The sequence below is a fragment of the Oncorhynchus mykiss genome, chromosome 17, assembly GCF_057628025.1.
Source record: "Oncorhynchus mykiss isolate SJ-2025 chromosome 17, ASM5762802v1, whole genome shotgun sequence".
Taxonomy (NCBI): domain Eukaryota; kingdom Metazoa; phylum Chordata; class Actinopteri; order Salmoniformes; family Salmonidae; genus Oncorhynchus; species Oncorhynchus mykiss.
The window spans coordinates 57,512,135-57,526,347 of record NC_143038.1 but is presented as its reverse complement, the minus strand read 5'-3'; the positions used below and the strand labels follow the sequence as shown (position 1 = coordinate 57,526,347).

The following is a 14,213-nucleotide window of genomic DNA, read 5'->3' as shown; positions in this document are numbered from 1 at the left end:
AGATTGAATATGTCTGTAAACACACCAGCCAGCTGGTCTGCGCATGCCCTGAGGACGCACTAGGGATGCGTCTCGACCGGCAGCCTTGCGAGGGTTAACGTGTTTAAATGTCTCACTCACGTTGGTCACGGAGGAGAGCCCACAGTCCTTGGTAGCAGGCCAAATGTCACTGTATTGTCCTCAAAGCGGGCAAAGTATGTGTTTCGTTTGCAGCTCACTTCCCGTCAGATAGGTAGCAACATGGCTTCATTGTTGTACTGTGTGACCTCGAATTTTGATTTGGAGCACAAGTGCGCCTAGAAAAATCTGACGAAGTGAGCTGCAATGGCATCAAATCCTAGATGCCATTGCCTGGCGTTGTGCCCTGGAGTTTAACAGCTCCCCGGTTTAAAATCGGAAGCAATATTTCGGTTGGACCTTGTGTGCAATTGACCAACACAGTGATCGTATAATCTATATTATTCTATTGTAGATTGAATGACAATGCCCTGGTTTCCCTGGGGGTTTGTTTTGGCATCAGAATCTGGCTTTCCACCCCTGGCCTGAATTAGCGCTGTAGTAACAACTGAGCAAAATAGCTCTCCTCTAGCTGACAATCAGTCAGCGCCATTCTGCATTGCCAGCCAACCAACACGAAATGAAAATGGAGGACTAAACGGAGACTGTGCAAGAACGTAAAATATCGTCAATGTTTACAAGTGGGTCGAATTGCAACGTATTATATACCCAAACTATACTTGTGTGGCATTCTTTGTCAATTACTAGATACGGTTGAATGCTGTTTATATTCGAAAGTATCTTGCTAGTTGTAAGCAGCAAGCTAGCCAGTCGAAGCGTGGTGGTGGCCTAGCTAATGTTCCGCGATTTGCGGGTAATACATCACGCTAATTGTATGTTCGTAAACTAACATTATTTGTCTTTAAACGAGTCCCTATCTATGTGTGCATTAACGCATGTTGTCTGGTGGCATGAATTCATGTTGAGGTCACTGCATGGGGATCGCTACATAGTTTACTACATTAAAGTGTTGGGTGTGTGATCCTTCTCGAGCTTCTCTACTTCAGTGCTTTTTTCTAGTACATTTGCAAAACATCAAGTACTTGGCTAGTTATGGCTTATAATATTTAGCCACCCAACATAAATATCATTGTTATCTAGCTGACCGTGTCGGATTTCTCAGTGAACACAGACGCCTTGCATTTGCGATCTACTGCTACGTTAACGGTACCACGATAAGCGGTTCGTGGCAATGATTGTTTCTTCCGTGTCATTCAGATACTTCTTTGCCAGGCACTGTCGGGATTATAATTTGTATGATCCAAAAGACAAAATCGAGCATGTGATGCGTTTCTACAACGGTTGTCAATATCTAGCTAGATGGTTCGCAGTGTTCTGTTAGGCCTGGACTGAGAGCTATCTAGCTAGCAAAGTATCATTAGTATGCGATCACTGTCACTTCCCCACGATTTAGTTTAGAATAACATTGTAACTCGCTAACACTGTTGCAGTGACCACCCCTTCCCCCAATATGCCAATTGGGTTGGGTCTCTGGGAGTGGTTTTCTCACGTGTGTCGTGACCATGATCGGGGAACAATCCGTGGTGCACCCCTCTCATCCCAGCATCGTGGTTCTCTTGCTAGTATTTTTTTCTTCCGTTGAATTGCTGTAAATTCAAATACAGACATTTCAAATTATTTTGCATTTTGTGGGTGAGGCTATTTACTTAATTACTATGTTTTAAAGGAGGGGAATAAATGTCAATTGGCCTACCATTATGCCTTTGAATGAGGACTCAACTCTTGCCAGTTCACGTCACCTATTGTGTGGGCCGAGTCCCTTTGCATTCACATTGCTATGTTTAGCAAGGAACCAATATATCTTTCCAATATGCACTGGGTTTTTACAAAGTGCAGGACAAGCCATTCAATCAGAATGTTTTATGAAGACCGCTATATATACCTACATACATTTTGGAAGCAAATATATTGCATTTAATTAAAATATAATAATTGTAATCAGAATATACTGTTAACATGTACATTTTATTGATAACAGGATAAATGGCAATAGAATAAATGCAATTGTACACCGAAAAGGGCAGTTTTCCCAGACATCTAGCAGTATTTCAATGTTCTCGATGGAGAAGTGTGGATTAAGGTAACATTTGGAGTACAGTGACATATCCCATCCCTGCATTCAGGTACGTTTTTTTGACCCCGAGTGTAACGGTAGGGTCTGTATCTTTTGGCAAGTGCTTCATCTATTGGTGAGTTGTAGAAATGTGGTTACTTTGTGTTGCATTTGCCCATTAATACCATCAATATGGTATTTTGGCATACAATAACCATTTATATTCATTCAGTGGTGTACCCTCCCCAACAGTAAATCGGGGATGAGAAATGCATTTGAGAATAATCAGACCAATGTAAATGGGATATTGAATCTTAACATGTGAAAGTAAATGTCAATATTTCACTGCATGTGTGTTTGTCAGTCATTGAAACATACAATGGGGTGCACATTTTACAACTTTGTGTATTAGGCAACTTCTATTCAGCCAAAGCCATTCCCAGAGCTGTGCCAATGTCATTTTGATGTCAAGTTGTTGGTCTGAAGTGTTTATTTAGTGACAGTTGAATATGTTTTTACAACCCAGTTAAGTTGTATTATTATGATGCAGATGTTCTGTCAAATAATGCACCAATTCAGAGATGAATATGACTGACTTGAATCCCAGGTACACCCCAAAAACTGCAGAAATGGTCTTGTCTCTCTTTTCTTGCTGCATATGTATATCCCCCATCACCAATGACCTTTCTCATTGAGGTATTATCAAATTGTAGTTGTCACATGCTTTGTTAACAGTGAAATGCTTACTTACGGCCCTTCCCAACAATGCAGAATACAATAGTAGTAATAATAAATAGTAACATGAGGAATAAATACACAATGAGTAACGATAACTTGGCTATAGACATGGGGTACCAGTACCGAGTCGATGTGCTGAGGTACGAGGAAAATGAGGTAGATATGTACATACAGGTAAAAGTGATTAGGCAACAGGGTGTAACTGTGACAAATGTGTGAGTGTCTGGATTTAGAGTAAAAAAATAGTTAGTCCGGATGGCTATTTGGTTTAACTATTTAGTGGCTTGAGGTTAGAAGCTGTTCAGGAGCCTTTTGGTCCCCGAGGGTTCGCCTGTTCGGTACCGGTTGCCGTGCAGTAGCAGACAGAACAGTATGACTTGGGTGGCTGGGGACTTTGACAATTTTGTGGGCCTTCCTCTGACAACACTTGGTATAGAGGTCCTGGATGACAGTGAGTTCGACCACAGCGATGTACTGGGCCGTACGACTGCCCTCTTTAGCACCTTACGGTCAGATGACGAGCAGTTGCCATACCAAGCAGTGATGCAGCCAGTCAAGATGCTCTCAATAGTGCAGCTGTACAACTTTTTGAGGATCAGAGGGGCCTATGCTGAAACTTTTAAACCTCCTGAGGGGGAAGAGCCATTGTCGTGCCCTAGGGCTGGGCGATATATCAAATTATTAATTCTAATTTATGTTATAGCGCGATGTTCCAACTGCCTGTATCGCTAGAATCTAGACTAGGTTTTGTCGTATTCTCAAGTTTTTATGAGTGTTCCGTCTCCTTCGCAACTTCCCACTCAGACACCAAGCCCCTCCCCCAGCCTACTCGAAAGACGAAATGTAATTTATTTTCTGACAACAAGCAATTTAAACTCGCTATTTGAAATTTGGTCCTACAGAATCGGTCATATGGACACTGAAACGCTTAGATACATTATTTTTTTTACTGTAGCGGACGACAACTTAACCTTTCTAACGATACCCTTTTTATGTCTCGACTCCCAAAATGTAGAGTAGAGCAGACCCTACTAAAACGAGAGTATCAATGAACATGATTGTGGGAAATTAATGCTCAGTTTGTCGCTTTACCACATACCGCTAGCAGCATTGTAAACGTCAGCAGTCTAGTCTGTGTTTTCTAATTGTGCAATGAGCATTAAAATACGCGTTTATATAAGGGATTGGTAACTAATTTTCATTCTGAGAAATAAGCATCATATCCAGGTAGGCAACTTGATTTCAATATCTAAATAAAGTGAACATTCTAGAGGGTCTATTAATCACAGTTCAACTGTACCACTTTGTTGGCAAGCAAATAGATCCAAGTAGGCTAGACTTGAAATAGAAAGTTATCTTGGCTACTCACTAGCATGCGGGCTTGTGCTTGATGGATTTGTCTGAGACCTGTGTTAATTTTCTATAATGCCTGCTACTAGAAGTTGTTCAGTATTAGAGGATGTGCATGATTCTGGCAAAATGTATAACAAAAAGGGCATTTTCATAGACAGACTTGAAAGCCAGATCAGTGATTTATTGCAAAAAGCAGGTTAAACTATTTTGATTAAATTAGTAGTGTGTCATGGTGGTAGGTTTATATTTAGCAGTGTATTGACCTTTTTAATTGTGCAACAAAGCTTACTTAGAGAATGTATTTTTTGGGTGGAGATATACAGTGCATTCTGAAAGTATTCAGACCCCTTGACGTTTTCCACATTTTATTACATTACAACCTTATTCTAAAATAGATTAAATTATCCATTATCAAAATGGATTCAATTGTCAACTATGCAATAATGAAAAGAGCGAAAAGGTATTTTAAGAAATGTTTTGAAAATAAATAAGAAACATGTACCTTTATTTAGATAAGTATTCAGATCCTTTGCTATGAGACTTGAAATTGAGTTCTGGTGCATCCTGTTTCGATTGATCATCATTGAGATGTTTCTACAACTTGATTGGAGTCCACCTGTTGTAAAATTCAATTGATTGGACATGTTTTGATATTGCACACACCTGTCTATATAAGGTCCCACAGTTGACAGTGCATGTCAGAGCAAGAAGGAATTGTACGTAGAGCTCCGAGACAGGATTGTGCCGAGGCACAAACCAAAAAGTTTCTGCTGCATTGAAGGTCCCCAAGAACACAGTGGCCTCCATCATTCTTAAATGGAAGGAGTTTGGAACCACGAAAACTCTAAATAGAGCTGGCTACTTGGCCAAACTGTGCAATCAGGGGAAAAGGGCCTTGGTCAGGGAGGTGACCAAGAACCTCATGGTCACTAGCTCCAGAGTTCCTCTGTGGAGATAGGAGAACCTTCCAGAAGGACAACCATCTCTGCAGCACTCCACCAATCAGGCCTTTATGTCAGTGGCCAGGCAGAAGCCACTCCTCGATAAAAGGCACATGACAGCCCACTTGGAGTTTGCCAAAACAAAGGACAGACCATGAGAAACAAGATTCTCTGGTCTGATGAAACCAAGATTGAACTCTTTGGCCTGAATCCCTACGGTGAAGCATGATGTTGGCACCATCCCTACGGTGAAGCATGATGTTGGCAGCATCATGCTGTGGGGCTGTTTTTCAGCGGCAGGGACTGGAAGATTAGTTAGGATCAAGGGAAAGATGAACAGAGCAAAGTACTGAGAGATCCTTGATGAAAACCTACTCCAGAGCGCTCAGGACCTCAGACTGGGTTGAAGGTTCACCTTCCAACTGGACAACTACCCTAAACACACAGCCAAGACAACGCAGGAGTGGCTTTGGGACAAGTCTATGAATGTCCTTGAGTGGCCAGCCGGAGCCTGGACTTGAACCCTATCAAACATCTCTGGAGTCACCTGAAAATAGCTGTGCAACGACACTCCCCATCCAACCTGACAGAGTTTGAGGGGATTTGCAGAGAAAAATGGAAGAAACTCCCCAAATACAGGTGTGCCAAGTAGAGGTCGACCGATTCCGATTTTTCAACGCCGATACCAATTTATTGGAGGACCAAAAAAAGCCGATACCGATTAATCGGACGATTTTTATGTATTATTGTAATAATGACAATTACAACAATACTGAATGGACACTTTTATTTTAACTTAATATAATACATAAAATCTATTTAGTCTCTAAATAATGAAACATTCTCAATTTGCTTTAAATAATGCAAAAACACAGTGTTGGGGAAGAAAGTGCAATATGTGCCATTTAAAAAAAGCTAACGTTTAATTTCCTTGCTCAGAACATGAGAACATATGAAAGCTGGTGGTTCAATATTCCTAGTTCTTCAGTATTTCCAGTTAAGAAGTTTTAGGTTGTAGTTATTATAGGAATTATGATGCATTGACTATTTCTCTCTATGCCATTAGTATTTCATATAACTTTGACTGTTGGATGTTCTAATAGGCACTTTAGTATTGCCAGCCTAATCTTAAGAGTTGATAGGCTTGAAGTCATAAACAGCGCTGTGAATCAAGTATTGCTAAGTACTGCTGGCAAACGCTGTAACGTTTGAATGAATACTTACGAGCCTGCTGCCGCGTACCACTGCTCAGTCAGACTGCTCTATCAAATGATAGACTTAATTATAATATAATAAACACAGAAATATGAGCCTTAGGTCATTAATATGGTCAAATCTGGAAATATAATTTCGAAAACAAAACGTTTATTCTTTCAGTGAAATACGGAACCGTTCCAGATTTTATCAAACGGGTGGCAACCCTAAGTCTAAATATTGCTGTTACATTGCACAACCTTCAATGTTATGTCATAATTATGGAAAATATGTTTGCAACGAGCCAGGCGGCCCAAACTGTTGCATATACCCTGACTCTGCGTGCAATGAACGCAAGAGAAGTGACACAATTTCCCTAGTTAATATTTCCTGCTAACAATTTATTTTAACTAAATATGCAGGTTTGAAAAAAATACACTTCTGTGTATTGATTTTAAGAAAGACATTGATGTTTATGGTTAGGTACATTCGTGCAACGATTGTGCTTTTTTTTGCGAATTTGCATTTGTTAAATCATCCCCCGTTTGGCGAAGTAGGCTGTGATTCAATGATAAATTAACAGGCACCACATTGATTATATACAATGCAGGACATGCTAGTTAACCTAGTAATATCATCAACCATGTGTAGTTAACTAGTGATTATGTGAAGATTTATTGTTTTGTATAAGATAAGTTTAATGCGAGCTAGCAACTTACCTTGGCTCCTTGCTGCACTCGCGTAACAGGTGGTCAGCCTGCCATGCCGTTTCCTCGTGGAATGCAATGTAATCGGCCATAATCGGCATCCAAAAATGCAGATTACCGATTGTTATGAAAATTTGATATTGGCCGACCTCTAGTGCCAAGCTTGTAGCATCATACCAAAGAAGACTTGAGGCTGTAATCGCTGCCAAAGGTGCTTCAACAAAGTACTGAGTAAAGGGTCTGAATACTTGTGTAAATGTGATATTTCAGTTTTATATATTTGCAAAATAAATCAAAAAACCTGTTTGTGCTATGTCATTATGGTAATTATGTGTAGATTGATGAGGAAAAACAACAATTTAATCAATTTTAGAATAAGGCTGTAACGTATCAAAATGTGGAAGAAGTCAAGAGGTCTGAATACATTCTGAATGCACTGTATATTGTAAATCATCCTTAAATTAAAAAAAATATATATATAAAAAAATAATCCAGATCAGATTTTTTTTAGGCCATATCGCCATCCCTATCATGTCCTCTTCACGACTATGTTGCTGTGTTTGGACCATGATAGGTCCTTAGTGATGTGGACATCGAGGAACTTGACACTCTTGACCCGCTCCACCACAGCCCCGTCAACGTGCATGGAAGTGTGTTTGGCCCTCCGTTTCCTGTAGTCCACGATAAGACCCTTTGCCTTGCCCACGTTGAGGGACAGACTGTTGTCCAGGCACCATACTGCCAGGTCTCTGACTTCCCTATAGGCTGTCTCATCGTTCATGCTGTATTGATTATTCATTTGAGTCACTCACGTCATTGTTGTAGGATAGTGTCCATGCTTTGAATGTTTAAATATACAATTTCAACATGGTTGGTTCTATTTGTTCTACACCTGTTTCTCAGACATGTTTGAGGTGGAAATGATTTGGAGGTCCTCATGCTTATGGTATTGTCAGTGGAATGTTCAGGCCAGACTGATCTGAACCTTATTTTGCAAATTTAGCAAGGTGCTTTGATTGTGGAGAATATATTCCCTTTTCTTAAAATGTCTTTGTTGATCAAATAGTTAAAATATTTTAACTTAAATTACTTGTACTATTAGGAATCTTTTATTGAGTAATCTGTGGTTTGGCACTTTTGCTCAGGGCTATTGTTTATCATGCAACAGAGAGGGATGGTTTAAAAATAAATGATCATCTAAATGCTACCTGTCCAGGTTTAGTTATCTATTTTCAGTTCCAACTGTTTAGGAGGGAGCATTGTTTATAACATGTCAGCCTGTTTGTTGTGTTTTGATAAGAATTATTTGATAATGATAACTACAAAGTGGGATTTAGGTTTGTTTAGGCATCAGTTGTGATTGGGACACATTTTTTGTTAATCTGAATTAAATTAGGTGGGGCTGAATGATTATCTACCGGTGTGTCTTGATTACGAAAAATATTTTATAACAAGTTGACTATGTCTGTACCCTACACACTGAACCTTTTTTGCAGTAGTTACTATTCTATTATGTTGCAACCTTTTATTTCAATAGGTCTAGATGAAGTGAATTATTGTTGCTAATGTGTGTTATCATGACACTAAAGGAAGTGGGTCTCATGTCAGAGAACAACCTCTGTTTCAGCAGTGTCTTGAATTTGGAATCCGTGACGTTGTATGACCTGAAGTCCCTGAAAGCGTCCCACACATTGAAAAAAAGATAGGAGTTGGATGGGTGCCAACCTGTTGTGATGCATTATGCTTTTCAAGGCTGTATACTGTTGCAATTTCCATACCCTCAAATGCTTAACGGATGTTTTCTGACTTATCTACAGGTCCAAGATCCCAGTACCAGACCTGTGATGAGTACTGATCAGAACCTGCTGTGAGTGGAAAAGGAGCATTTTTCTCATCAGAGAAGCACTTTATCAGTGCCCTACCACTACAGAGCAGCAGGTAGGCTCGTGTTTTATTCTGTCAAAGAACGGATGCCATGCACTCATTTGTTTGATTTGTGGTTCCATTTCTTTTGTAAACCATAGGAATCGTGTAAATGTACAATTTCAACAGACTAGGCTTGTCCCAGTAGTGGTGTTCTATATAGTTTTTATGAACTGGGTGGTTCGAGCCCTGAATGCTGATTTGCTGACAGCTGTGGTATATTTAAGCAATAATGCCTGAGGAGGTGTGGTATATGGCCAATATATACCACGGCTAAGGGCTGTTAGGCACGACGCAACGCGGATTGCCTGGACACAGCCCTTAGCCGTGGTATATTGGCCATATATCACAAACCCCCAAGGTGCCTTATTTTTATTATAAACTGGTTACCAATGTAATTAGAGCTGTAAAAATAAATGTTTTGTCATACCTTTGGTATACGGTCTGATATACCACGGCTGTCAGCCAATCAGCATTCTGGGCTCGATCCACCCAGTTTGTAACAGAACATATACCATGGGTATGACAAAACATTTATTTTTACTGCTCTAATTACATTGATAACCAGTTTCTAATAGCAATAAAGCACGTTTGTGATATAGGGCAAATTTACCACGGCTAAGGGCTGTATCCAGGCAATCTGCATGAAAAGACGACAGCAATGGCTGACAAAAAGAAATTCGGATAATTTTGGGAAAAGGGTTGTCTGTCGATATGAAGAAAGTAGTTGAACATTGACAAAGTGCTGCTCCACCCACCCTCCCCAAAATAACCACACTCTTCAGTTAAATGGAGTTGCAGAGTAGCTATCTCAAGCTCGTCTCTTGTGCTCTTCTCTTAACTGTAGACGTTCTGTTTGAAAGTAGTGAGTGACTCCATCATCTATGGAGGAGAATGTGAGCCCTGAGCTCTATCTAGCTCTCGAGCCAGAGCAGAGCCAGGACCCTATGGATAGCAGCTCTCAAGGTACCTTGGACTAGCTTCCTTTCCCTTGTCAATGAGGGGGGCATCTTGTTTGTCTAACTTTAATAATGGGCACTGCACTGCTGGATTCTCTGTAATTACTCGTTGTAAGGTGTTGATTAGTGTTTAGGGTCAGGAGTACTAGAATCACAATGGATTTCACTATTCCTATATATGCTTTCAAGACCTAATTAGCTTAGTAAATCAGTCTTTTGATTGGCAAAATCTGCTACTTCATGTAAACACATTATTTGTGGCCATTAATGTGTTAATAACATCAACAGCTATCCGAGAGGACGATAAGGTCCAGAAGGACAGAGTAGATAAAGAAGACCAAGAGCACGGTGACAATGCTACTGAGGAAAAGCTAGAGGAGACGGAGCAATCTGCTAAGACCACAAGCGAGTTCAAGAAGACCTGGGGATTCCGCCGGACCACCATAGCCAAGAGAGAAATGCCAGGAGACACGACTGCTGAGAGCCAGGATGGCCAAGTAGGGCCTGTGCGCCGCAGCGGGAGGCAGGCCAAACGCACTGACAAGTTGGAGGAGTTCCTGCTCACCACCAAGAGAGCGCGTACAGTGGGGAGGAGAAGTGCACCTGGCAGCGTAGAGGGTGGGGACCCTCCCTCCCAGACCCATACAGATGCGGAGACTGCCTCTGAGGCCAGCTTTGACGGCAACACAGAGGCCAAGTCTGTGGAGGGTAAACCAGATTCACCAGTGAGGAAGACGGGCAGGAAGAGGACAACTCGGAAGCCTAAAGGCCGTGACAGCTGCAGAGGTGGCTCGGTCAGTGACGATGGAAGCTCTGACAATGAAGAGAAGGGTAGTGGAGATGCACCCAAAGAGCCCCAGCCTCAGCCCCAGGAGGAGAAGGAGGAGGACAAGAAGACAATCATCCCTGAAAAGAAAGAGGAGGAGGATATAGTGCAGCCGCAGCTAGAGCAGGACTCTGTCAAGAAAGAAGTGTCAGAAAAAGAAGAGAAGGAGGACGAGAAGGAGGAAAATGAAAAAGAGGAGAGCGAGGGAAAGCCCGTGGAGACCAGTGGGAGGCATGCCTCCAGGTCCAGCAGTCCTGCCAAGGCGGCAAGTAGGGGCACCAACCCAAACAAGAGAGACACCAAGTCCAGAGGGGCAAAAACCCGCAAAGAGGAAGATAATGAGGATGATGATGAATACCCGTCATCCTCATCATCCAGTGACTCGGGCGACGCTGAAGGATATGACCCTAATGCATTGTACTGCATCTGTCGACAGAAACACAACAAAAGGTAAACATTTGGATGTCATTTTGCATTTCAATTGGAAATCTGATGCCTCTAGTACTTACAAGTGGGATGAATAGTTAGTTAGTGATTAGTTAACCTGAGTGATGTCCTTGACTTGTAAACTATTATCACGATACTTTGCAGCCAAAAGGATATCTATTGCGATTCTCACGATTCTATATGTATTGCGATTCGATACTGTTATTTTACTGCGATTCAATGTTTCATATTGCTCACCACATGGTCGCTGGACCAGAGAGAAAGCCATGAGAAACAAATTTTGATCAGTCAAGAAAATAAAAGTGCTCAAAACAAATTGTCTCCCTTTTTAAAAGATGGAGAACAAGCTGTGAAGGTAAAATACTGGAATTTTGGTGCAGGTACAGCCAACTAGTGCAAAAATATAGCGACATTATCAAAACAATGTGATATAAATTGTCAAAAATAATATCACAATATGTAACCCTCCCATTGCTGCTGTTTGTATAGTAGTCTCTCTATGCTCTGCTAAGTGCTCTGTGTGCGCCCAGGTTCATGATCTGCTGCGACCGCTGTGAGGAGTGGTTCCATGGAGACTGTGTGGGCATCACTGAGGCTCGTGGACGTCTGATGGAGAGGAACGGGGAGGACTACGTCTGCCCCAACTGCACCACCAAGAAGAGCCAGACAGCCAAGCCCAATGGCAAACTCAAAGCAGCTGTCCCTGGAGCCCGCAAGGCCGAGCAGAGCCCCTCTGTGGCAGCTTCCTCACCTACAGCTGGTGCAGATGAGAAGGGTGGCGATGACTTGGGTATTAAAGGGAGAATAGAGAAAACAACAAACCCCAGTGGAAAAAAGAAGATCAAGATTTTTCAGGCAGTAGGTTTTCTAGTACTTTTCTCATAGCTCCAGTGGATGAACCCAACAAAAAACTGTTCAAGTTTGTCATGCCAATAATAGCTTTCTGAAAGACATCTGAGAGCTCCATATTAGGGATGGGTGTGAATACTTGATTGAAGGTTTCTATTTTATTACTAATAATTGAATATAAAAGCACTCAATGTGTAAACAATGGCAACATATCAAAATCTGAGATTTGTTTGTAGTGAAAGTAGGTTTTCGTTTTCAGTTGTATCAGGACAGCCTGTATTTGGAACAACCGTGTTGCACTGTGCACCTGTGTGACCTGTTTGACTTTCAACAGGCGGCAGAGGAGTCTAATCTGCCCAAATGTATCGGGCCAGGCTGTGAGAAGAACGCCCTGAAGGACTCTGTCTACTGCGGCAGTGAGTGTATCCTGAGACACGCCGCCGCAGCCATGGCAGCCAAGTCCATCTCCGAGCCCAAGCAGAAAGATGAACCTAAGCAGAAAGACCAAGACAAGGCCAAGGGACAGAAGAAAACACCTGGTACCAGGGCAACGCCCAAGGTAAACATGGGGTTCATAAGATACCGAAGATGTTTACATTTTTACCTACTGAAACTGGTTAGTAATATATTGTGTGGAGCCCAAATTAAGCATAGGCGTCATACATTCCAATGTTTTGAAATACTTTCTCTAAATCAGGCCAAAAAGCTTCACCAATTTTGAGTGTGAAATTGATGGGAATATCTCATTACCAACGGGTTATACAACTGGTTAGATTTTTTTCCGAAATATCTGAGTAATTACAGTGACCTGAAATAATGTTTATTGGTTACTTGCTAGATTGTTATTTTTTCTGAGTCATTGGTAGCAAACATTGTTGGGAAGGTTGGTGATTGATTACATGAGGGGCGGCAGGGTAGCCTAGTGGTTAGTGTTGGACTAGTAACCGGAAGGTTGCAAGTTCAAACCCCCGAGTTGACAAGGTACAAATCTGTCGCTCTGCCCCTGAACAGGCAGTTAACCCACTGTTCCTAGGCCGTCATTGAAAATAAGAATTTGTTCTTAACTGACTTGCCTAGTTAAATAAAGGTAAAAAAAATTTTAAAATCAGTAGGAACTACAGAACACAATTCTGGTCTGAGGAACATCTTGTGGAGGAGAGACAGGATAAATACATTTGCCGTCATTTGATTGTTATTCAATAGCTATTTCATCTATTTAAAATACAGACAACTGTCATATGATTTACTAAATTGTTATTTTTTCCCCAACATAATGAATTGGCAGCAGTTTACAATTGTATATACAGTACCAGTCAAAAGTTTGGACACCTATTCATTCAAGGGTTTTTCTTTATTTTTACTGTTTTCTACATTGTAGAATAATAAATAAGACATCAAAACTGTGAAATAACACATATGGTATCATGTAGTAACCAAACAAGCGTATTTTATATTTGAGATTCTTCAAATAGCCACCCTTTGCCTTGACAGCTTTGCACACGCTTGGCATTTTCTCAACCAGCTTCAACCAGCTTCATGAGCATATCATTCACCTGATATGCTTTTCCAACAGTCTTGAAAGAGTTCCCACATATGCTGGGCACTTGTTGGCTGTTTTTCCTTCATTCTGCAGTCCAACTCATCCCAAACCATGTCAATTGGGTTGAGGTTGGGTGATTGTGGAGGCCAGGTCATCTGATGCAGCATTCCATCACTCTCCTTCTTGGTCAAATAGCCCTTACACAGACTGGAGGTGTGTTTTGGGTCATTGTCCTGTTGAAAAATGAATGATAGTCCCACTAAGCCCAAACCAGATGGGATGGCATATCGCTGCAGAATGCTGTGGTAGCCATGCTGGTTAAGTGTGCCTTGAATTCTAAATAAATCAGACAGTGTCACCAGCAAAGCACCATCACACATGCGGAGATCATCGGTTCACCTACTCTGCGTCTCACAAAGACACTACAGTTGGAACCAAAAATCTAAACTTTGGACTCATCAGTCTAATTAATGTCTATTGCTTGTGTTTTTTTAGCCCAAGCACATCTCTTCTTCTTATTGGTGTCCTTTAGTAGTGATTTATTTGCAGCAATTTGACCACGAAGACCTTATTCATGCAGTCTCCTCTGAACAGTTGATGTTGAC

General features: G+C 41.3%; 1 protein-coding gene across 6 annotated transcripts in view; it reads left to right on the top strand.

The window, feature by feature from the left end:
- The first annotated feature begins 576 nt into the window (after nt 1–576).
- Nucleotides 577–14,213, top strand: part of LOC110494545 (death-inducer obliterator 1) — a 28,268-nt gene continuing 14,631 nt past the window's right edge. For 2 of the 6 annotated variants that reach the window (XM_036950611.2, XM_036950610.2), the window contains exons 1-6: nt 577–698; nt 8,882–9,002; nt 9,835–9,953; nt 10,235–11,222; nt 11,750–12,077; nt 12,403–12,627. In XM_036950611.2, the coding sequence (XP_036806506.2) occupies nt 9,872–9,953; nt 10,235–11,222; nt 11,750–12,077; nt 12,403–12,627 (1,623 nt within the window). In that variant the 5' untranslated portion in view covers nt 577–698; nt 8,882–9,002; nt 9,835–9,871. Of the gene's footprint in view, nt 872–8,881; nt 9,003–9,834; nt 9,954–10,234; nt 11,223–11,749; nt 12,078–12,402; nt 12,628–14,213 lie in introns of all 6 variants that reach the window. The other 4 variants (XM_090206016.1, XM_036950613.2, XM_021569685.3 and 1 more) reach the window with 3 other exon arrangements.